The sequence below is a fragment of the Danio aesculapii genome, chromosome 12 (genome assembly GCF_903798145.1).
Source record: "Danio aesculapii chromosome 12, fDanAes4.1, whole genome shotgun sequence".
NCBI classification, from domain to species: Eukaryota; Metazoa; Chordata; class Actinopteri; order Cypriniformes; family Danionidae; genus Danio; species Danio aesculapii.
The window spans coordinates 11,137,133-11,162,160 of NC_079446.1; the positions used below are offsets into that span (position 1 = coordinate 11,137,133).

The 25,028-nt window shown below is 37.7% G+C and overlaps 1 protein-coding gene across 1 annotated transcript; it reads left to right on the plus strand.

Annotated features, from left to right (window-relative positions):
* Positions 1–278: 278 nt before the first annotated feature.
* samd14 (sterile alpha motif domain containing 14) lies at positions 279–24,590 on the plus strand. The gene is made up of 9 exons (XM_056469694.1): positions 279–483; positions 2,176–2,225; positions 10,218–10,375; positions 13,756–14,095; positions 15,725–15,812; positions 19,027–19,095; positions 19,183–19,318; positions 22,124–22,237; positions 24,364–24,590. The coding sequence occupies exons 2-9, from the start codon at positions 2,183–2,185 to the stop codon at positions 24,523–24,525; spliced, it is 1,110 nt and encodes a 369-aa protein (XP_056325669.1). The 5' UTR covers positions 279–483; positions 2,176–2,182; the 3' UTR covers positions 24,526–24,590.
* The last annotated feature ends 438 nt before the right edge of the window (positions 24,591–25,028 follow it).

Genomic DNA, 25,028 nt, shown 5'->3' on the forward strand with positions numbered 1-25,028 from the left:
TTTTTTTTATTATTTATTTATTTTTAAAGATGATAATCCACATCAGGCAGATTCACCATAGCCATACATGTTACATGTATGTAAGCGAAATGAAAGCAGACACACATGCAGGTTTCCACTGATGAGTATAAAATCTGATTGGTTGTTGGAGTGGTAATAACATTGATTCATGATGCACATGTGTCTCTCCCTCCCTCCCTCCCTCCCTCTCTTCTCTCCCTCTCCCCCTCTCTCTCTCTTCTCCTCTCAGCCTCCTTCATTTCATCACTGTCCTTGGGTGTGTATAGCAGTGTCTGATATTCTGTCGCTGAGGACTGTGTGTGTGTGTGTGTGTTAACTCTGAGAAGCCCAATGACGCTGTAAATTTTTGCTCATCCAGGAACAGGAGTCCTCCAGCAGCATCCCGTAAGCAGGACAGATGAGCAGTATGTCAGCCCATCCCAGCAGCTGAGCTTCACTGTGGGATACGCAACTTAAATAGAGGTGAGTCTGTTTATCCAGCTTTCATCCTGCTCCCGTCCTTTTGCCATAATGAAATATTCATGATCTTCAGCCTCTGTTTGTCCTGATTGTCATCTGCAGTTCTTATAGCAGAGGTGAACTATATTAAAGCTTTCTATAAAGAGTGTAAGTTCTGCTTATTGATCAGGCATAATGTCTTTGACATGCAAGGTTAAACAGCTCTGTATAGCTAAGGAAATGTTAATGTACCCTTATTTGTTCTTTTAGCTCTGCAGTCAAAGTAAGCTTTTATTTGCTGATATGTGCACACAGGTCAGATTCGTCCCCTCCCATCTCCATATCGATTTGTTTGCTATTGCCATTCCCTGCCTGTCAGCTACTTAGCAGCCCTCCACCCCCCTCCTTAATTCTCATAGATGGGATAATGTGTGTGGGGGGCCATTAGCTTCATATCTCCATCACTGTGAGATGACTTTTGAAAATGGGGCCCATATAGTCATTCAAATTGTCAGTCTACAGTGGATTCTTAATAAGTATATGTTTGCATTTAGATTGTTGTCCTGCCTCATGTGTATTTTGTGATTACTGACTGTTTGGCCCTTAATGGGGCCCTGGTTAATGGAGCAGGGTTTGAAGTTAACCACAAGGGAGGCATACCTTTTTAACCACCTGTCCTAACCAAATCCCTTTTTCAATTTGCTATTTTATCATGGGAAAATAATTGGGTAAAAACAGTTAATGGTTAAAGGTCCCTTAAAAATGTAAATTAATCTAATATACATTTCATGTAAGATTACCGTAAACAATTAAATATAGTTTCTGGAAGTGAATAAAAAGTCAGCTTTTAATTTGTTCAGTCAGCCCACAATAAAAAAAAATATCTGAAATAAACATTTTAATTCAAAGCATTTGTTTCAACATATTGTTTCTCTTTTTTGCCATGTACATTGGGGTTTTATGCCACAGCTTACGCTGTTTGATGATGATGTTAAGAGTAAAGTACTGTTTAGGGTGATTATCAGTATAATAAGGTAAATATGAAGTTAAAATACATTTCCAACAACCATGGCTACCTTTTATATTGAAATAAAACTGTAAATTTATCAGATAGATAGATAGTTGGATGGATGGATGGATTGATGTTATGAATGTTATGGAGGGGTCACTGACTGTTCTGAAGGTGCTGGGCAGCAGATGGCAAAGGGGCCTGTTGCCTGAACACTGTGTACGTGGCAGCCAAAACCTGGCCAACTCGTCAGTTATCTGAACGTGTGTATTTTTGTGTATTCCAACGAAGAGAGTGTGTGCTTATGCATTTTAAAATTGTAGTTAAAAATACAATGTGGTCAATACAATGTACATTAAAGTTGTTTGGTTAACAACGTCCTTCAAAATTTCTTCTTTTTTGGTATAAGGTTTTATTGTCAGGTTTGGAATTACATGTAAAACATTATTGTCTTATATAAGAGATTTACATTAATGTAAATTTAAAAATTCATGTTTTTTTGTATTGTTTTTTACAGTTACAGTTATTTTTAATTAATTTCACTCTATAGCTTATGGTTTGAGAAGTTAGAATCAACAAATCAAGAACCAAACTTTAGTGAATAGCAATAAATAAGAGACATTTGTGCCTTGTCAGTCGAAAAGCACCAAAATCGAAATGTTCCCATGTCCATATGCAGTTATATTTTCTAAGTTTTGCTATTTCAGATTGAAGATGTCCTCCACTCCGCTGGCCGAGGCAGAAGAGGATGTGTTTGGTGAGTGACCTCTCCCGTCTGCTCATACCATCCCCCCTTCCATTAATGTCCAGATCTTCATTTCCACATTCCCAATACACTGAGCACATTACGGGAGAGAGCAGCTACAGTCTGGCCTCTAAACACCAAGGATGACTATTCCACTGAGCATGTGCAGTGGTTTGTTAGAGTTGCAAATATTTTATTTTAAAAAGAATTTGTGAATTTTTAGATCTACAGTGTCATGGTTGAGGAATTAATGAGAGATGTGCACAGTCAAGAGGCTGGCTTCAGGGTATTTTAGTACAGACTTTAAAGGTGCAGTCTGCTGAATCAGTGTCTATGTCAATTTGCTCTGAGATGGGAATACAGGCTTGGAGAAGAAGTGGTTTGGCAATGGAGTGTAGTAGTGAAGTATTTTACTTTTAGAATTGCATTTCCATAGGTCTTAAAGTATTAAATTCTTACAACTCATGATTTTTTTATTTGAAGTAAAACATAATCTAAATAAAACTGGTACACTATTTTGTACTTAGTTTTTGTGAGGGAAACAATTAAATCCCATGAAGAACTGGAATTAGATTATTTACTTATCTACTTGCTTAAAGACATTCCAGCTTATATGGCTATATTTATGGTGAGAATCAGTTAATTCATACACAATCTTTCTTGTACACAGGGATGCACTTTTTGGTCTGGTTCTCAAAGGAGAGCCTGAAGATCAGTGGTGGAAAGAGTACTGAAAAGTCATACTTATGTAAAAGTATCATTTCTTGCCTAAAATGTAGTGCAAGTAGAGTAAAAGTATCTGTTGTAAATATTACTCAAAGTATGAGTAAAAAGGAGACCTTTCATAAGTACTCAAGAGTAGTGAGTATTACGTGATAAAAAGCTGATGCATTAACATGTAATTTGTTAATGTGTGTAAACGTAGTATTCTGTAGTGTATTTAGCTATTGTCCAGCAGGGACAACATCAAATTACATTGATATTTGGTCGATTTTAGGTTGTGTTAGAAACAGACCAAAATTCAACGTTGAGCCAACATCTTAAACCAACGTCAAATAAAGACATTTATTCATCAGGTATGGCAACCAAAATCCAAAACAGACTCTCGATCAATGCGTGTAAAGAATTTGGACATGTTCTTGGACACTTTGAATGTTTCCAAACAGTTTGCTGCAATTATATATCGCCCATGTCATGAAGTAGTTCATTATGATGCGATTTACCTTCTATGTGCGATCTGATTGGACAGGAATCAAAGGACTGAATTTTATAATCCCCATAGACAAGAAAAAATAAAGTAGTGACTACAGGTTGAAGGAAAGTAGAGGAGTAAAAGTACCAATACAGCACTAAAAATGTACTTAAGGGAAAGTAAACGTACACATCTTTAAAACTACTTAGTAAAGTACAATTGCTGAGAAAAACTACTCTGTTACAGTAGTTTGAGTACTTGTAATCTGTTACTTTAATTTGCATATACTATCATGTATCAGATTTGTATATGTGGATGTTGTGGTCGGTGCACCAAATATGCACAAAGGAAACTCAGTTAGCCAGCATCTGAGGTAATATGGGACCACACTGTTGTAAACTCCAATCTTGACCTCAACTCCACTTGTTCAAACAAAGACTTTATTTTACTAATTTCGTCCAACCCAGGAGCATGGAAAAGTTGCTATTTAAAAAAAAATAACTTTATGTAATAAAAGTAATTGCATTATTTTTTAAATCATCTTCAATTTACCTAGCCTTCACCTTTGGACTGTAGTAAGAAAGCAGATGGCCACAGAGTAAACTCACGATAACACAAGGAGGACATGAAAACTTCACACATAAAGGCCTCCCATCCCTGTCAAATTAAGGTAAATCAAGGTGCACATCAATAACACAGCAGGCAGTGCACAAACAATGAACAAAGCAAACTCAGTTACTGAATTAAACATAAGTGTGACAAAACGCCCCTCCCTGGAAAGTGAATGCCTCGCACCATAACAGAACACCAGAGGAAAGTTGGAGGTACTAGCAGTTGATGAGATTGATGAGGTTGATGAGGAAGACCAGGATGCAAGGTGGCGTACCAGTAGGGGAGACCATAGTGGATCACATGGAGTGTGTAACCATAAAGGGTTTGATGGTGGGTCGAGCAGATAGAGACAAGAAATACTCAAGGTCTAGTAGACCGAGAGTAAGGCCAATGTGGAGCTGGTGTGCCAGAGGTCTGAGGTAGAACTGGAGTGTCCAAGACCTAATTCCTGAGGGAGGGAGGAGTAAACTGAAGCTGAAGAGGTGGCCAAGGTAAAGCCAGAAAACAAGGAAGCCCATTGGAGTCAGCTGGACATTGCCACATGGTGGAGACAACTGGTCAACAGGCTAAAGTCGGAGCAATAGGCTGTTTCTCAAATATGTGTTCGTCAGCGATCTTGCGTCCTCGTGTGACATCATCATCAACTGCCAATGTTCAGTTCCAGTACTCAAGACCGCAAGAATGGAGGACGCATGAAAGTTCCCGGATGTGTTTTTGATATCGAGGACACATGGATGCAGACTTGAGCACCGAACTCGCTCGAGAAGTCCCAGAAGTCTGGAGGTGGGAAGTGCAGCATTTTATATAGATTTATAATTACAGTTCAGAGATATAACTTATTTACCTCAGGAGTTTCCCTAAATGAAACAGTGAATATAAACATTACCATGATACTCTTAATAAATGAATAAACACATTAAGGGTGTTTATTTGCTGAAATTCATATTAAAATTTGTTTTATGTATATTGTGCAACGTATATTTGTAAAGTCTTTATGCATAGTATATGTTTTGAAAAGGGGAAAATCAATAAATCGTTGTATGAATGCTGTAATGTTTAAATAATTTTCCATTAAAAATGCGTGACCATCAGGAAGAACGTAGCATCTCATTTCTCAGAGGACGTGTTCTCTATTCTCGTGGTAATGCAAAATTTTGTATAGTCATTATAGTGGACTTAAACAGACTTTAAATATGTCTTGTTTGTTAATTCACAGTAAAGTGATGACATCAGATTACAACTATTCATAATTCTGAAGTTGAATTATTATGTTTCAGACATATACTTGTCATTTGTCATTGACTACATTAGTAGACCATTTGTTTTTACTTATATAGGCAAAGGTAGTTATACTGACACATCAAACATTTATTTTCATGCACAACACTATGTGTTAGCTATGAAAGAAAAAACATATCAAATGTTTGTCGTAATCATAACTGTAAAATGAGTTATGATCATTTAAATGATGTGCGCGCCGACTTCACTTTCACTTCCGAGTGCGGCTCATGGCTGCCGTCACTTTGAGAAAAAAAACACACATGCAAATCATTCGTTCAGCATGGCTCTCAAACGATCGCTCTGTGCAACAAACTGAACGCTATTTACAACTTTATTACCTGTTATTCACAGCCTGCAGGTTCTGTTCACTAAAGTAGGCGTCATGCACACACGCGCATTCTCTGTAGTAAACAAACAGCTCGCGGTCAGCTCTTGTCATGTGTAATTTGGCCGCGAATACATCGTTACATTAAGATATTTCTGGGTGAATTATACTTTGTAAATACATTTGATATTTTTAACGCCATTTGAAGGTTTCCATGTTGCTGTGAAGACCTGTGCGACAGACTTTAAGCTTCTCTCCTGACCTTGAAATATAATTGGCTGAATCATAGAAAAGCTGAATTAAGATCGTGTGTAAGGTCGAATCGAGATCGTGATCTTTTTTCGATTAATCATGCAGCCCTACCTGGCAAGACCGGTCTTCACATGGACGCAGGCTCGTTCTTTGTGTTCTTGGTATTGAGAAACAGCCATTGTATCCGAGAGTCTAGGTGGAACTAACAAGTTCAACATTTCAGGACCGCTGGAAGGAAGGAATCTAGAATCTACAAAATCCAGGCAGTAGCGTAATGATTAAATATCATTCTGCCCATGTTTATAAGCCACATAAGCACCGTGTCAGTCACTGCTTTAAGGGGCACTGCAGTGACACAGGTCACAAATGCATTGACACATGTCACAGGTATAGGTGACACATGCCAATGAAAACCAGGCGTGCCACCGGAAGTGTCATTACACACAGTTGCATGTTTCAGTGGCAGCTGTACATCAGATGTCATGTCACTTAATGTTAAAACTGCCGCTCCAATTTAGTCTATGTTTGAGGTGCTAAATTTTTTATCTTGAGATCTACCTTCCTGCAGATTTTAGCCACAATCTTTATCAAACACAACTAAACCAAAGGTTGGGAGGGTTACTAATTTGGCCCGAGTGTCCAAGCTGCCAGTGGCGCAATATCGACTTCTCCCAGGTCTGCCTTTAGTAGTGATGGTCACATAAAAGACAGAAGTAATGCAGGCTATGGAATTTAGCTAACTCTTGCTAAAGAGACTTCTCTCCAGCATAGGTTTTGACTGTGGCACAGTTTGTTTCACACACACAAAGTAAACGCAACACACGAAGAGTGAGCATGCGAGGGCTGGGTCAAGTACTTGTTGTTTATAACTGATACAAATTCCTCAGTCGACTTTAGGTTTTGTTTTCCTCTTCATGGAGAACTTCACATGGACATGGAATAATGTCTTTGTTTTGTCATGAAATACAAACAGGGTAAATGGGATTTTGATAACATCTATTTACACCTATCATCTAACAGCTATCATTTAAAGCCACATCAAGCAGATGAAGGAAGCAGTATGACGTCTCTTCTTATGTTAGCTGAATCACTCAATCAGTGTTTCAAATCCAGGTTAAAACAGATTGAAAATAAATGAAAAAAGGCTCAAAAAAGCCATTCAATCATGTCCATAAACACATTGTCTACAAGAAAACTCTTTCTAACGAGGATGATTTTAGCTAAAACTGCAATAAATTACATATTTTTGATGATTTATTCAATGCATGATTGGTATTATAATGAAAAAAAATTTGATCCACTTTTTAAATGTTTAGTTCAGGATATACAACCACAAACTGGCATCGAATAATGTTGCTACTGTAATGTTTAAAAAAAGTAAAGAAAAATCACTCTTCTGTGCAATTCTAATGTTTGAACAATGCATTAGATGATGTATAATCTATTTGCAATTTAGATGGCTGTTTTTCTGAACATAACATGACTGCACATGCTAATTGTTTTATAGATGGTTTAAGTAAATAATTGTTTATTAGGACTGACAGTTATTTGCCAAAATATTCAGACTTTCAACTCTTTGTTAACTTTTTTGTCAACAAAAATAGTATAAACCAAGCATCAGCATGTCATTTAGAGTTAACCATTATCCCTGGGTTAAACCCAAGTTGACAGAGAACGATTATGCAACCCAGAGTTTGTTGAACTAGTTTTGTGGAACAGGCATCTGATGTTTTTTTTTTTTTTAAGAGAGAGAGATAACAAACTTTTAAGAAAAATGGCGGACTTATTAAGATTTTCATACGGGTATAAATGGATCAATCACTGTGACACATGACAGCTAGCACAGAGAGGCTGTTGAAATAGTGAGTTCTAAATGCTTCTTTGTGAATTCTCCAATAGTATCTGGATGCAGCCTTTATGATGCAAGCTGAGATTGCATCACTCAGCGATGGAATGTCAGACACGATACACTTAATTGAGTGAGTGACATCACTGTGACTAGGGTTAAGGCTGGGGTAAGGTAAGCGCATTAAAAAGCACTGGATGCAGTATTTACTCAGCTGAATATATTGTGTCTGTTGAATTTCAGTTGATTCATAAAACGTTTCAATCAATTATAGGCAACTGGTCCGTGTCATTTTTTAATCTTTGTCAGTGGCTTATCACAGAATTTGATATTGACATTAACGTTTGCTTACTGTAAATTAGCATAAGTGCAAGCGAGTAATGTTTTAATTAATTAAATGTAATTTGAGCCTTTTTTAAATAAAAAAAAATTATATCATGCGATTTGAATAATGAGAACGTTTCATGTGTTTGCTTCAAATGGTAAAAAATGTATTTATTGATGGACCACCTTCTGCTCGTTGAGCCAGGAAGGCATGCCTATTATTCAAGAGAGGGAAAGAGACCTAACTACAGAGAACGTGTGATTTACCTTCATTTTTAAGCCAAACTCTTCTTTAAAGCAATCTGATCCGTCTAAAGCTGAAAAAAGCGATGTATCCTTTGGCAACTTAACTTTTTAATGCTGCTTCTGGTTTCTTTCAATATAAAAGTAGACTAATAAAAACGTCTCTGTCGCCTTCTAGAGGCGGGAAAGTGTATCGTGAATTGTAACACTAGTTTCCGAGACAAAATACTTGCATTAAATACTGTTATAATTTATATCAAAGATCATTTATTGAACAAAAATATCAGGCTGACTTTCTGCCATCACTGGATCAATTTCCGCTCAATGTGCACGGCTGCATGTATAACCTACTTAAAGCTTTATCAAAGATAGTAAAGATGTAAAATTCACTGAATTTGTAGAAGTTAAATTTGTAATTGGTTTAAGTGTGCAATTATCGCAACTGTTGCTGTCTTAATTAAATGATTTGTCGACAGATACAGATATGCAGCGATTGGACAATAAAGCTTGAAAATAAAGATTTTGAACCATTCTTATTGCAGAATAGTGGCCATGTGATGCTGGTGGAGGAAAAAAATTATTTGATGCAAGCCATGGGAGATGTTCAACTTCACTTTCATGTTCATCAAACCACTCTGTCACCAATCTTGCTGTGTGTATTGGTGCATTATCATCCTGATACATGTGGCTGCACATGGTCCTCCAGAATGGTTCAGTAGTCCTTGGCAGTGACGTCCCCATCTAGCACAAGTACTGGACATGGGGAATGCCATGATACTGCAGCCCAAAACCATCACTGATCCACCCCATGCTTCACTTTAGGCATGCAACAGTCTGGGTGGTATGCTTCTTTAGAGCTACTCCACACCATAACTCTCCTAGATGTTTTACATTGTCCACAGCCCAAGATTTTTGCTACTGGCACTGTTGAAATGACATTTGGCATTGGCACGTAGGACCAAAGGTTTGGCTATAGCAGCCCAGCCATGCATATTGACCCATGGAGCTCTTGACAAACAGTTTTATTGTAAACAGGAGAGTTAAGGTGCACATTTAAATCTGCAGTGAGATATACTATATGTTTATACACACTCACATGTACATAAGTAAATATACCGATTGACTTAACAATCCGAATGACTCAATAATCTACAGAAATCTCTGTATAATTTGCCTTTAAAGGTCAAATCACTGCTTTTATTTCCAAAATGGCATAACCACTAGAAAAATATTGTAAAATATTATACAAATATAAAAATATAATTATCATAGTAGTAATATTAATATTTTTGCAAAGCTTGTTAGACATACTCCTTTTTATAATAATGTAGTATACAGTATAAAATAAATCCACAAAATATGGTGAATTTTCCACAGTATTGTGGAAGCTTGTTTTTGCCAACGAACAAAACAAGTTTGACTTTTTAATCTCATTGTTCTGATGTATTTTTAAACATAATCTGCAAAATATATGTCTTGCAATTTGGAGTAATAAACAAAAAACTAATGTTTTTACACATTTGAGTTGAAGTTCTGAACTTATCAGTAAAACTTTAACATCTATTCATCTGTTGCTCACACTGCTCAGTGTCCTGTGCTTTAGTGTGTGTTTTCCTGTTTCACTGACCCTCACACACCCCCAGGGTGTACATGAGGAATGACCGTCCATCATTCAAATAAGTAATCTAGGCTGTTGACAGCTTAATAGAGCTTTTGGACTCCTTTACGTTCTCACTGTGTTTTATGGATTTGGGAAGAACACTAATGTGCACATGAGTGTGTGCTGAGAGCAGCGCAGCAGACTTTTATCAGGATTGTCATCATTTTTTTTTGTGATATTTGTGTGTCTCAGGCCATATGTTTGCCTCCAAATGTTCAGGAGCAAAATAAGTCAGGAAGTAAGCACTGATGTGTTTCATACTTTATTAGATCTGACGGAGGCGGTTCCTGAGACCGAACGGCTTGACAGCAGCCTACAGAAAGCCAAAGCACAACTGTCAATCAAAACCAGGAGACATCGGCCTTCCCGAACCCGCCTAAGGGACAGTGTGAGCTCCATAGATGGAGATGACGGCATTGACAGAATGGTGTGTAGATTTCATGTACCTGATTACATCTAATGAATTGTTTACCTACAAAACACTGTGATGTTTAATGTTTATTTATTCATTCTCATGTCATTCCAAACCTGCACACTGTTGTCCCGGCCATCATCATTCACAATTTTTTTGGAGATAGCATCATTTCTGCTGTTAGATGATGTGAGAATTGATTAAAGTAATAGGTATATAGATAAGCCATTTATAATACATTCAAAATACAATCATTTGTAAAAATGATTTTAAAAAATCTACGTTTACCTATTGTTGTTGTTTTTTAAGCAAAATACTTTTATTACAGAAATTATATACTTTTAAAATATAACCCGTGGTTAAAGTCTATAGCCAGTTATATAGCATATATTATATAATAAGTATAAAAGGTATTTTAAAGGTGCAGTAGGTGATCTGCCTAAATGCTAACCGTTTAGCATAATATGTTTGAAACACAATCCTTACCCTGCTGTCCAAAGCCACGTCTCTTGAAATTACGAACGCACAGAGACCCACTAATTCAGCATTCGCAAGTAAGCAAGAATCGCTGGTCTCACTCTCTCACACGCTGTCCTAAAGCGACTACTGTATGCTTAGTGGTTGGCCGGCAGGGTGCATAAATTACACTTATTACTAAGCCATAATTACATGCTATTTCAGACCAAATATTCAAAGTAGCATGGTAAACGACTGCGTCACTGGTTGTCATTGTTCAAAAATGAACCAATTTGATGTGAATATAAAACTTTACCTCAGTAAAGCATGCTAGGTGAAATAACGCTATTTACTGATGTTTTGTTGTTAAACTAAATAAAAATCTACATTATCAATGCTGTAAAAGTCCCTTATGAAACAACTGAACAACACTTCTGTGCATATAACCCATTCTTAACAACAAAATTTACATCAGTTTTGCGTGACTAATATAGTTTTAAAACATAACATTACCTGTCTAAAAGAAATACCTCAGCCATAGTGTCATCCTTCCTCCAGCAATTATTCAGGATTTTAAAAAGTTTTGATTCAGTACTTGTTTTTACCGCTGTCACTCATGTCCACGTGACCGTGAAGTGCATGCATGCAAACGGCGGATATGTATGAACAGGGGAGCGCAGTTGTACAAATCTATATTTGTTGACAGACAGTTTAGGCTACTTATCAGAATTATAAGGGTTTATGGGGGCCTGACAATTTTTAATTGGATGAACATTTTTCTGTTTAATGCCTTACCCAGAATATAAAAATACATATAGATCATTTACTTTAATCATTGCTTTTGCAATGTAAAGAGACTTTCAACTAATACATGATAATACATAATAATGTTTTTGAAGACAATCACCTACTGCACCTTTAATGCTGTTTGCCCCTAAATTCCATACATTACTAATTTATATAAAAATACTTTATGAATTATTATTACCCTCTTTATTTGAATTATGGTACTAGTTTAAATTTATCCACATTGACACAATATATGTAAAGCTAAAATAAAAAATAAATAGGTACTGTAAATAAGTATTTTCTGTGAAAAACAAAAGGAGTATGATTGAACTGAAAAACATCTGTGATGATTCTTCAAAAAATCATCTTTTGTGTTCTACAGATGCTAAACATATGCCCCTTTTTATGTCCCTAGAGTGTGTGTATGTTAAGTTTCAGCTCATTATACCCCCCAAATATCCCTATTTAGGCTTTGATCCTAATTCTGCTGTTTTGGTAACTGTTGCTTTAATTTCAAATGAGATTGTGCTTCCAGCCCTCTTTTCAAAAGAATGTGGAGCTACAAATATCTTTCTGCTGTGTTAATTTGGGCACTCCAAAATGTAACATTTATGATGCCTCTTAGTCGCTGACATTATCTGTGGCAGGTACTGTGCGAAAACTCTAAGGGCCCTATCATACACCAGCGCAATAAGGCACAAGGCGTGGTTGGCAAGATTTGTTGCTATTTTTAACCCTAATTTTCACAGTTGCGCCATGTTGTTTAAATAGCAAACATTTGCCCCCCTTTCTGGATTCATGGGTGTGCTGGTCTATAAAGGAGGTGTGTTAAGACACATTGCTGGCACGTTGCTATTTTGAGAAACTGAAATAGACTGTGCCATTGACCAAGTAAAAGCTGGTCTAAAGTCCAGCGCAGAGCATGTTAGTTATGCGCCTATGAATGTTCATACACTTAATACACACAGGATGTACAGCAATAGACAAATATCTTTTCATATGATAAAATTAAAATTATTATTTACTACATAGATATAAAAAACACTACCTCCATGCCTTCATGTTGGGGAGGCTTTTTTCAGTCTATTCATGACGATTTGCATTTGTATAATGTTATTATTATTAGCAGTGTTATTTATTATATGCATATTTTTATTTGTTTGAAAAAAAAAACAAACTTCAATTTGTCCACCTGATTTTGGAGAAGTATGTATCACCATATGTGCCATAAGAATAGAAAGTGTATTTGGATATTTGACTTTTTTGACCACACTTTGTTACTATTGTTAATTTATTAATGTGATGGAAATTAGAACTGAATTTAGAAAAAGTTTTGAAACAAATCTTTGTGCCAAACAAACAAAGATAAATATGTAGGCTAATGGATGTCTTCAGTGGAGTGCGCACAACAGTTTCCTTATCCACAAAAGTAAAGGAGTAGAGTAAAACGTAAAAGTAAAGTATAATGAAAGTAAAGAGGCCAAATGGAGGAGGATCATTCTTTATCCTTGTGCAGATGGTCTGTTAAACTGTTTTCTTGCTAGTGAAGTATTCATTTTTACCATTCTGTTTTTCCACATACAAAGTCCACCATGTAAATAGCAACTGACTCTTAAAGGGAATGGGAGATGAGACACTGATTGCTTTAATACATGTTATGCTCAAAACACACCCATAACTCATTAAGAGAATAAGTTCAACCCTGTTAGACTATGTGCCATGGCACAAACTGTATGTTTCCGTACTTAAAATAGCAAAAGTGGATTCAGACACGCCCTTAATGCTTTTGCGCCATGCGCTTTAGACTTTGTGCCTATATCGTTAAAATAAGCCCTATAGTGTACTGCTGCTTTTCACTCAGGGCTGTCTGCACTAATGAGGGAGGGATCTCCATTAATGAGCGGGACTTTCCCCTCTGATGACATGTTCAAAGGGAGAATGTCAATCAAAAGTGTTTTAATTGTGATTATAAAAAAATAGAATTATTGAATTTTTACCATTAGATGCTAGCTATATTCACACCCTATTTTCCACATAAATGTGATTAAAAGTGATTTTTGCCTAATACGTCCCCTTTAATCTTTATGTTTATGTTCCTTTAAATGCAAACTGACTCATGATATATATCTTTGTGTAAATCTGTGGTTTAGAGTTATGGCTCTTCCCCGGTCCACCCATCCTTCCACTGTTCCTCCCCCTCCTCCGACCTGCTCCTGTCCTCCCCTTCCTCACGGAGAGACCAAGCTTTCACCTTTGAGCCCTGCACTGTGGTTGGAGAACGGGAGGTACAAGATGAAAAAAGGAGCTACAGACACCTCCTGAATACCTCCTCCCAAGAGACCCTGCCACTCAGCCCATTGAAATCCCCCTCCAGATCCTGCGCCCATTCAGAGACATCTTCTCCAGCCCATCTTTGCCAAACAGACCGCCTCAAGTCTCGTGAAGGAAGCCAACCTCTACTACACTATGGAGAATACTCACAGAGTGAAGGTTTGAACAGCATTATTTTAAAAAATCACAATAAATATCATATGACTCGATAAAATTTGTATGCTTACAGACTGCAAAAAAGATTTTGTCTTGTTTCTCGTCCAAATACCTAAAAAATCTTTAGATAATAGATAACACATTTGATTGAAAATGTGTAGTGCTGGTGTGTCTCCAGAAACAGGGTTTAGAAACACTGGCTGTATATTATGTCATCCTGTTTAAACTGTAATCAGGAAAATTTGAGGGATCCAATTCAGTTTTACCTGCTTAATAATATACACTCACTAGCCACTTTATTAGGTACACCTGTGCAGCTGATTTATAACCCAAATTTCTAATCAGCCAACCACATGGCAGCAACTCAATGCATTTAGGCGTGTAGACATGGTCAAGACAATCTGCTGCAGTTCAAACTGAGCATCAGAATGGGTAAGATAAGTGATTTAAGAGACTTTGAACGTGTCATGTTTGTTGGTGCCAGACTGGCTGGTCTCAGTATTTCAGAAACTGCTGATCTACTGGGATTTTCACGCACAACCATCTCTATGGTTTATAGAGAATGGTCCGAAAATTAGAAGAATATCCAGTGAGCGGCAGTTCTGTGGGCGCAAATGCCTTGTTCATGCCAGAGGTCAAAGGAGAATGGCCAGACTGGTTCGAGCTGATAGAAAGGCAACAGTAACTCGAATAACCAGTCGTTACAACCGAGGTCTGCAGAAGAGCATCTCTGAACACGTTGAACTATGATATGCTACAGCAGCAGAAGACCACACCGGGTCTCACTTCTGTCAGCTAAGAACAGGAAACTGAGGCTACAATTCACACAATCCACAATTCACACAAGATTGGAAAAACGTTGCCTGGTCTGATGAGTCTCGATTTCTGCTGTGACATTTGGATGGTAGGGTCAGAATTTGGCATCAACAACATGAAAGCATGGATCCATCCTGCCTTGTATCAACGGTTCAGGCTGCTGGTGGTGTAATGGTGTGGGAGATATTTTCTTGGCACACTTTGGACCCAGAAGTACCAATTGAGCATCGTGTCAACACCACAACCTACCTGAGTATTGTTGCTGACCATGTCCATCCCTTTATGACCACAGTGTACCCATCTTCTGATGACTACTTCCAGCAGTATAACGTGCCATGTCATAAAGTGCGAATCATCTCAGACTGGTTTTTTGAACATGAAAATGAGATCACCGTACTCAAATGGCCTCCATTGTCACCAGATCCTCAATCCAATAGAGCACCTTTGGGATGTGGTGGCATCCCAAATCGCATCATGGTTGTGCAGGTGACAAATCTGCATCAACTGCGTGATGCTATCATGTCAAGGACCAAGATCTCTGAGGAATTTTCCAGTACCTTGTTGTATCTATGCCATGAAGGATTAAGACAGCTCTGAAGGCAAAACGGGGTCCAACCCGGTACTAGTAAGGTGTAATAATGTAATAATGTGGCCGGTGTGTGTAGAATGGATTAACTGAACCTAGCAAAATATTGGATTTCCATATCTACAGTATATTTATGATTCATATTAAAAGTTTTGAACAATCATGCTCAGATTATTGTCTGGATTCTCATTTTTTAATTGTAATTTTTTTCTTTTCTTTTTTTTATTCAGATGACAGTCATGATACAGGCCCAGATGAACCGGATAGTCCAACAGTGCTGCTGGACAAAAAAACAAGGAGACGGTTTCTTGATCTGGGGTTAGTGTCCTAAAGGTCCTTTACCAATTAAATATTTTAGGTAATGCTTGGATCATTTGAGATACAGTTTATTTAGTTAAAAGCTTAGTTTTATTTAGTCACCTCCTTGTAAATCCAGGTGTTCATTTCATTCTTTTTTAAAGTCATGAAGACATTATTTTTTTGTTTTTTGGGGAAAAATCTTTTAAGGAGTTTTCTCCATAAAGTGTAATTCAGAGTAGAAGAAAGTCCAGCCCTTCTCAAGAAGTTGAGTTTTAGAGCCCCAGCTGTGCAGAGAGGTGAACCCAACTATCTCTAGTTGGTACCGTTCCAACCCCCACACAAGCTTGGGTTCCTTCCTTCCCAGTGAGGTGGCATTCCATGTCCCAAGAGCCAGTTTCTGTGCCAGACGATTGGGTTCTCTTCGTCCTAACCTTCGACCACCAGACACACCAGACACCTGACACGTTTCTATAATTGCGCATGGAGGTTGGGGTACAGTACCTCTGGACTGGGTAACTGGGGTGGTGGTTCCGATTTTTAAGAAAGGGGACCGGAGGGTTTCCTACAACTATAGGGGGATCACACTCCTCAGCCTCTCTGGGAAAGTTAATGCCAGGGTACCGGTCGATGGTTGAACCTAGGATCCAGGGGGAACACTGCAGTTTTTGTCCAGGCCGTAGCACACTGGACCAGCTCTATACTCTCACCAGGGTGCTTGAGGGTTCATGGGAGTATGCCCAACCAGTCCACGTGTGAACTTGGAGAAGGCATTCGACAGTGTCCCTCGTGGCATTCTGTGTAGGGTGCTCTTCGAGTATGGGGTCAGAGGCGCTTTGTTAAGGGCTGTCCCGTCCCTGTATGAACAGGTTCACATTGCCTGCAATAAGTTAGACTTGTTTCCAGTGCATGTTGGGCTCCGGCAGGGCTGCCCTGTAATGGTCTGAGTGGGGATCGAACCCAGGTCTACGGTGTGGTTAGCAGTAGTTCTAACTACATGAGCTAAGTCAGCTACTGGTGGCCCAAGAGCAGAGGAGGAACAAAGTTAGTCCACAAGTATGAATTCCAAAAATAATAGAGTCTTTACTGAAGAGAATTTGACAAAAAGGAGATACTATATCTCTCTACAGTCAGGGTTAAAAAAGTACAACAAAAATAGGAAAGCCGAGCTTCGCAAAATACATACAAAATAAAATAGACATGAGGGTCTCAGAATTATCAAATAAGAACACAGCAAGCAAAAAATCTTGAGAATAACTTAACTGGACACTGGACGAGACAGCTAGAAGGTAGGGTTCAGGACTGAACACAGAACAGGATTCAAAACGGTCTTAAGCTGCGGTCACACTGGGCTTTTGTCCCCCTTGACTTCCATTCATACACACGCGAATGCGTCAGACTGGAAACGCAAGGTGAAGTGTTAGTGTAGTTCAAGCTTGGTGAACTCTGACCTGCGAAATCTCATCACTTGACTGCGTGAGAACAATCAAGGATCAAAACATGACCTCTCTGGACAGAAATTTAAAACATGGAGCATTAGCTCGCTTTTTAATGTCTAATCGTCTTTTTAATCCCGCCCATTTTCGCAGCGCCGTACAACAGAATTCCGCAAGCTCAAACTCTAGTGTGACCGCAGCTTTATATGAAGCAAAGAACAGGTGGTGGTGATTAGGCTGATTACAGGGGAGTTTAAAGGAACAAGAGTCACTACCGCTGTCTACTGTTGAGGAGTATAAGGCAATATCGCTGCGCCCCTTGGTGGGTTGGAGGACGTGATAAAGTGCTGCGATATTACATGCCCTTTGTCACCAATTCTGTTCATAATTTTTATGGACAGAATTTCAAAGCATAGCCTTGGGCTGGAGGGGGTCCGGTTCGGGGACCACAGGATTTCATATCTGTTATTCGCAGTTGATATTGTTCTGTTGGCTTCTTCGAACATGGACCTTCAGCATGCACTGGGGCAGTTTGCTGCCGAGTGGGATGGGGCTGGGATGAGAATAAACACCTCCAAATCCGAGGCCGTGGTGCTCCACCAGAAAAGGTGGTTTGCCATCGATGTACCGGTCTGTTGTGGTAAAGAAGGAGCTGAGCCGAATTGGTCAATCTACGTTCCTACTCTCACCAATGGTCATGAGCTTTGGATCATGACCGAAAGGACAAGATCTTGGATACAAGCGGCTGAAATGAGGTTCCTTCATAGGGTTGCTGGGCACACCCTTATAGACAGGATGAGGAGCTCTGTCACCTGGGAGGAGCTCGGAGTAGAGCCGCTGCTCCTCCACATTGAGAGAAGTCAGCTGAGGTGGCTCGGGCATCTGTTTCGGATGCCTCCAGGACGCCTAAATAGGGAGGTGTTCCAAGCATGGCCCACCGGGAGGAGGCCTCGGGGAAGACCCAGGACATGCTGGAGGGACTATTTCTCTCTGATGATGATTATGAGTGTAATTCAGTAATGCTCATGATTTGATTTGAAAAATGCAGTTGAAATGTAGCTTCAAAGGGCTCTAAAGGATCCCAGCCAAAGAAAATGGGTCTTATATAGTGAAACAATCAGTCATTTTCTAAAAAATGTTTATTTGTTGCTAGTGATTGTATTATATCCAGTGCAGCCTGAAGTGCATGGGAGGCACTGGCACCAACCCTGACTCTCTACCAGATTTGCATATAATGAGGAAAGACCGAATTGAGAAGGGACACCCTTACTTAAATGATACTTAAAGTAACATAAACTGCACAGATGTGCTGTTTAAAAATAGTCTGTTTGTGTGGTCCATTTGCTATATGGAGAAAATTGCTGAATGTTCTCCTCAAAAACAACTATTTCTTTACGACTGAAAAAGAATGATATTAACATCATGGATAACAAGGGGGTGAGTGAATTATAAGTATATTTGTGTTCCCAAAGTAAACAATTTAGTTTTTTAAATTAAACTGTAAAAATCCAGCTATTTTTACTTAAAAGAGTTCTACATGATTTAACCCATACAGTTACTTTTTTGAGTGTAAATTAATGTTGTTGTTTTTTTGTTGATTCATTGATGTTAAATAATATTTTTGACTTTTGAAACATTTAAGAATTTTGTTGTGTAGAGTAAAAGTCTGTAATTAATCATGATTTTATTGTTCCACAAGGGGTTTATTTGTGTATTTATATAGTTTAAGTTATCATATTGATGCTGTACTAGTGGCAGAGCTGTTCTAAAGGTTAACTGCCTGTTTTTCTGTGGGGCAGGGTCACTTTACGTCGCACATATGGAAAGGTCAGAAAAGACAGATCAAACAGACTATCAGCAGGAAATCGGTATGTGTGTGAATGCTGTGTTCAATGTCAGTTTTCTGAGCACTAGAATTTTCCACTGTGTGAGGCATTTTGTATGTTTGTATGCAGGGATTCGGAAAGAACTGAGAACCGGTCCTCCCGTTCATCCGGCCCACCGTTTGTGCCTTTCTCTTGGTTCAGTGAGAGATTAAGAGGCTCTGGCTCCCCCAAGAACATTCAGTCCCCATCAAAGCCTTTCACACAGGTAACCTTACCTCAGCTAGTTTCCACATTTTTTATTAATTCTGCATGAGAAACAATAGAGCACTGCAGTATTATTAAATATTAAATATTTTTGTAGGCCAAAAAGGAAGTTCGCATCACCCTGGTTCAATTGACAAAAGCTCAATAGGCTTTTTCCTTTGGCTTTTGGATTATTGCAAAAAACATAACAAATTCTGCGGCTAAGACCTACAGTTAGTGTTTTTATGTTTTGTTTAAGTTGTTTTTATTGTTTTTGTTTGTTTTGTTTAAGTTGCCATGAAACAGAGGTTAAGATTGGAGGTTACTGTATTTTTACAAAAGGTAAATGAGGGCATTTTTTTTTTTAAATAATGAAGTGGACAGATACATCATTTATAGCAAGCACTACAGTATAAACATATGAAATTGTACAGTTCATCCGGAAAGTATTCATAGCACTTCACTTTTTCACAATTTTTATGTTACAGCCTTATTCTAAAATGGATAAAATTCATTTATTTCCTCGAAATTCTACACACAATACCCCATAATGACAATGTGAAAAAAAGGTTTTTTGAAATTGTTGCAAATTTATTATAAATAAAAAACCTGAAAAATCACATGTACATAAGCATTGACAGCCTTTGCCGTGAAGCTCTAAATTGAGCTCAGGTACATTCTGTTTCCACTGATCACTCTTTAGATGTTTCAGCAGCTTAATTGGAGTTCACCTGTAGTTAAGCTGTGTTCAGTTGATTGGACATAATTTGAAAAGGCATACATCTGTTAAGGTCCCAGGGTTGACAGTGCATGTCAAAGCACAAACCAAGCATGAAGACAAAGGAATTGTTTGTAGACCTTCGAGACAGGATTGTCTCGAGGCACAAGTCTGGGGAAGGTTACAGAAAAGTTTCTGCTGCTCTGAAAGTTCCAATGAGCACAGTGGCCTCCATCATCCATAAGTGGAAGATGTTTGGAACCACCAGGACTCTTCCTAGAGCTGGCTGGCCATCTAAGCTGAGCGATCGGGGGAGAAGGGCCTTAGTCAGGGAGGTGATCAATAACCTGATAGTCACTCTGTCTCAGCTCCAGCGTTCTTCTGTGGAGAGAGGAGAACTTTATAGAAGGACAACCATCTGTGCAGCAATCCAGCAATCAGGCCTGTTTAGTAGAGTGGCCAGACGGGGAATGCCGCGTGGAATTTGCCAAAAGGCATCTGAAGGACTCTCAGACCATAAGAAACTAAATTCTCTGGATTGATGAGACTAAAATTTAACACTTTAGAGTGAATGCCAGGCACTACGTTTGGAGAAAACCAGGCATCGCTCATCACTAGGCTAATATCATGCTGTGGGGATTTTTTTCAGCAGCAGGAACTGGAAGACTAGTCAGGATAGAGGGAAAAATGAATGCAGCAATGTACAGAGACATCCTGAATGAAAACCTGCTTCAGAGTGCTCTTGACCTCAGACTGGGGCGACGGTTCATCTTCCAGCAGGACAATGACCCAAAGCACACTGCCAAAATATGAATGGAGTGGCTTCACAACAACTCTGGGAATGTCCTTGAGTCTCTGGAGAGATCTGAAAATAGCTGTACACCATCACTTCCCATTCAACCTGATAGAGCTTGAGAAGTACTGCAAAGAGGAATGGGCAAAAATTCCCAAAGACAGGTGTGCCAAGCTTGTGGTATCATATTAAAACACTTAAGGCTGCAATTGCTGCCAAAGGTGCATCAACAAAGTATTGAGCAAAGGCTGTGAATACTTATGTACGTGTGATTTTTAAGGTTTTTATTTTTAATAAATTTGCAACAATTTCAAAAATCTTTTTTCACATTGTCATTATGGGGTATTGTGTGTAGAATTTTGAGAAAATAAATGAATTTAATCCATTTTGAATAAGGCTCTAACCAAAAAGGTGAAGGTCTGGAAAAGGTGAAGCGTTATGAATAGTTTCCGGATGAACTGTATCTATTGTAGACAAATAAGAGGAGTAAATTTTAGTTTTATGCCCACTGTAATCAGGATAAGCTTAACAAATGAATGCAGCTTTTATGAAAAGTTAAATGTGCCCTATAATCACAACCAAAAGTAAACCTTTATTTAACAAAAGAGTGTTCCTGAAAGTTTTAGTTATTACAAGCACAACAAGAAAAAGTGGACTAGTGAGTAGTTGAGTTTACTTCTTCAACATGATTGCATTTAATAAATAACCTCTATAATTCCTTTTAACACATTTTTACTTACAAAAGTATATCTTCCCTTTGGCACTTGGTTATCTGATATCATGTACTGTCTGAGTAGGTATATTTGAATGTAAATGACTTCAGTAGTATGAATGATATTCTGGTACAGTACATCCACCATGTTGTCATTGTCAAATGATAGTGTCAGCCCAATGGATGCACTCTTCAGAATTTTAGGGGAAAACCAGCAAATGTCAAAACTTGAAAAACTAGCCGCTGGTTCCCAGTGAGTAAGGCCTGTGGTAAACAAAATACTTTTGTACAGCTGCGCATTTTTTACTTAGAAAAATATTTGAGGAAAATCTTAAAAGAGCCAATAACCTCTTATGAAAGGGGTATTTTAAATGGAACATTTGTAATTGTGTAGGGCATAAAATCCAGGAATAAAATGTTGTTCCAAATCACAGGAAGACCTCAGGGAGTGGGGGAGGGCAGCAGCAATTTAATGGGATGAAAATAATGAAAAAATACTACTGCAGCTTCTATCTGAATTCTTCCAAATGCTGTGTAGAAGGAAAGTATGATAAGAAAATATGGAATGTTATAGCGCTTTAGCACCATTTTCTCTTTCTTGAAGGGCTCTAGCACTGATGAGGACTTTGATTCTTCAGTGGGTTTACTGGAAGACTGCAGACCCTGCAAGACTGAGTCATCACAACCTTATCAGACCCTCCCTGAGCATTCAGATGGGGTGAGATAAAACAACATTCAGCTCTATCATAAAAATCACCCACTCACATCTCTTTGGTCAGTTTAGTTCAGCAGCACCATTAATTAAATAGTCTTTCAAAATATACTGTATATACAATTGAAGTCAGAATTATTAGCCACCCTTTGATATGTTTCTTCTTTTTAAAATACTTCCTAGATGATGTTTAACAGAGCAAGGAAATTTTCGCAGTATGTCTGATAATATTTTTTCTTCTGGAGAAAGTCTTATTTGTTTTATTTTGGCTAGAATAAAAGCAGTTTTTATTTTTTAAAAACTATTTTAAGGTCAAAATTATTACCCTGTTTAAGCTATATTTTTTTGTTAGTCTACAGAACAAACCATCATTATACAATAACTTGCCTAATTACTGTAACCTGCCTAGTTAACTTAATTAACATAGTTAAGCCTTTAAATCTCACTTTAGGTTGTAGCGTGTGTGTGTGTGTGTGTGTGTGTGTGTGTGTGTGTGTGTGTGTGTGTGTGTGTGTGTGTGTGTGTGTGTGTGTGTGTGTGTGTGTGTGTGTGTGTGTGTGTGTGTGTGTGTGTGTAAAATATTTCTGGAGTGCTACTTTAAGGTCCCATGGAGGGGTTTGAAATATGCATGTTTGACATCATCTCAACCGAAACACAAAGACAGGTTGGGACATAGTGTAGCCCCTTCCCTTTAATAAAAACGCCCAATCGTTTTGTTTTATCAACGTCTAAAAAGCTTAGAATCACCAAGAGGTGACACTCAGTAGGAAGCTATACAATATTATATCTGTGCATATACATTAGATTAGTCAGTACTGAATTCCAATCTGAAGCTTATCTAACAAAATAACTTACGATAACGGTCCAAAAACTAGTACAGCCAAATTTAAATGTTATAGAAAAATATTAAATAAAGATTTGAAAAAAGAGAAAAAATCAAGAGAAGCAAAAAACATGTTTAATTTAGTTTAAATTGTGTAGGTTGTCATTTTTTTGGCAATATTTCGCTTGAATTTAATTGTATTATCTTTCAATTTCTACATTTATTTGGTGACTAAAATTTTATTTTAATAAAAATATCTGTTTAATAAATCTGTTTTGTTTAAATGCACCAACATGCATTGCCTATATTCACTGAGAAATGGATAACAATATTCATTTTCAAAATGGGGTGTACTCAGTTATGCTAAGCACTGTACATAATACTGTTCTAGTCATTTTGCAAGACACTAGTATTCAGCTTAAAGTCCTATTAGGTTCATTAGGGGGAAAAAATTAAAGGGGAATTTCAATATTGACCTTAAAATCATTTTTAGTTTAGCTCTTATACTCTAACCAAACATACATGAGAAAATGTTTCACACAAGACTATTTATTAATATTTTAGCAATCATTAGCAAGAACATAACATTTATGAATAAGTCACAGCGAAACACATTTATAGTGTTGCAGTATTTGCACTAAAAAAATATTTTGAACTTCCTCATAGGTTCCAAAAATAGTATCACCATGTTAACAAATGTTTTGCAAACTGTTTTCACCCAGATAATAGCAAAATGACTTAAAATGGATAGGATTATTAACACTGATGACTGGAGAAAATTCAGGAATACATTAGAAAACATATTGAATCAAGTTTTATATTAGACTATTTTACATTTTCACTGTTATACTGTTTTGCTGGGTTTAATAAACCTTTCCCAAAAACATTTAAAAATCATAATTATTACAAGCTTACCTATACTATGAATCCCCTCAAAATACACATAGTTTAATGCTAAAAGCAAAAAGAAAAGCTGCTCGCAGGAACATCCTAATGTACTGGTAGAACATTAATATAGATTTTTCATGAAGTGCTGTTTCAGTCCTCTAAAATGCAGAGAGGAACATTTGGAGATCGATGGCGCTGGCACTTTCTAACAGCATATCCATCTTTCACAGAGAAGCACGATCGTATTATACTAAAGTGTAACAGATTCACACCAGCTTGATCATATTAAAGGTGGTTTGTGCTGCATGTTCAATTTGTGCTCAGTCAACTGCTCTGCAATTTAAATAAATTAAAACATTTGCTTGTCAGTAGTTTTTAAGACACTGAAGTATTATATATACTTTGTTTTTGTTTTTTTCAGAATGATTGTGACAGCATTCGGGGCACAGATTTCAGTTTTAAAAAGAAGGTGCTATCTGCAGCTGGTAAAGATAGGACAGAGAGACAAAATGGCGTTCATGGAAAACGGGACAGCGGGAAAAATGGACACAGTGAAGATGGACAAAAATTACTGACCACTTGATGGCATTTCAGAAAGACTGAATATACAATATGCTGCAGGTGCCATTATTACTGTCTAATGTTGCATTGGCTTTCACAATGTATTACTTATAATAATAAATATAACTTGCAGAAATTGTTCACTTGAATGTATTTATTTCTTTTTTTTTGTGAATCTGGAACATGCAAGGTGTTTATTGGTCATTTGCAAGAAAAGGAATGTGAACCCTTTGGGATTTCTTGGAAATCTGCATAATTAAAAAAGTGTTCTGATCTTCACCTAAGTCACAGCAATAGAAAAACACAGTCTGCTTGAACTAATGCCACATAAATATTATATGTTTTTATTGAACACAATATGTAAACATTTACAGTGCAGGGTGGAAAAAGTATGTGAACCACAAAGCTAATGACTTTCCAAGAGCTAATTGGAGCCAGGAGTCCAATCAATGTGATGAGATTGTATGTGTTGGTTAAAGCTGCCCCGCCCTAAAATCACACACCAGTTTTGACTTTGCTGTTCTC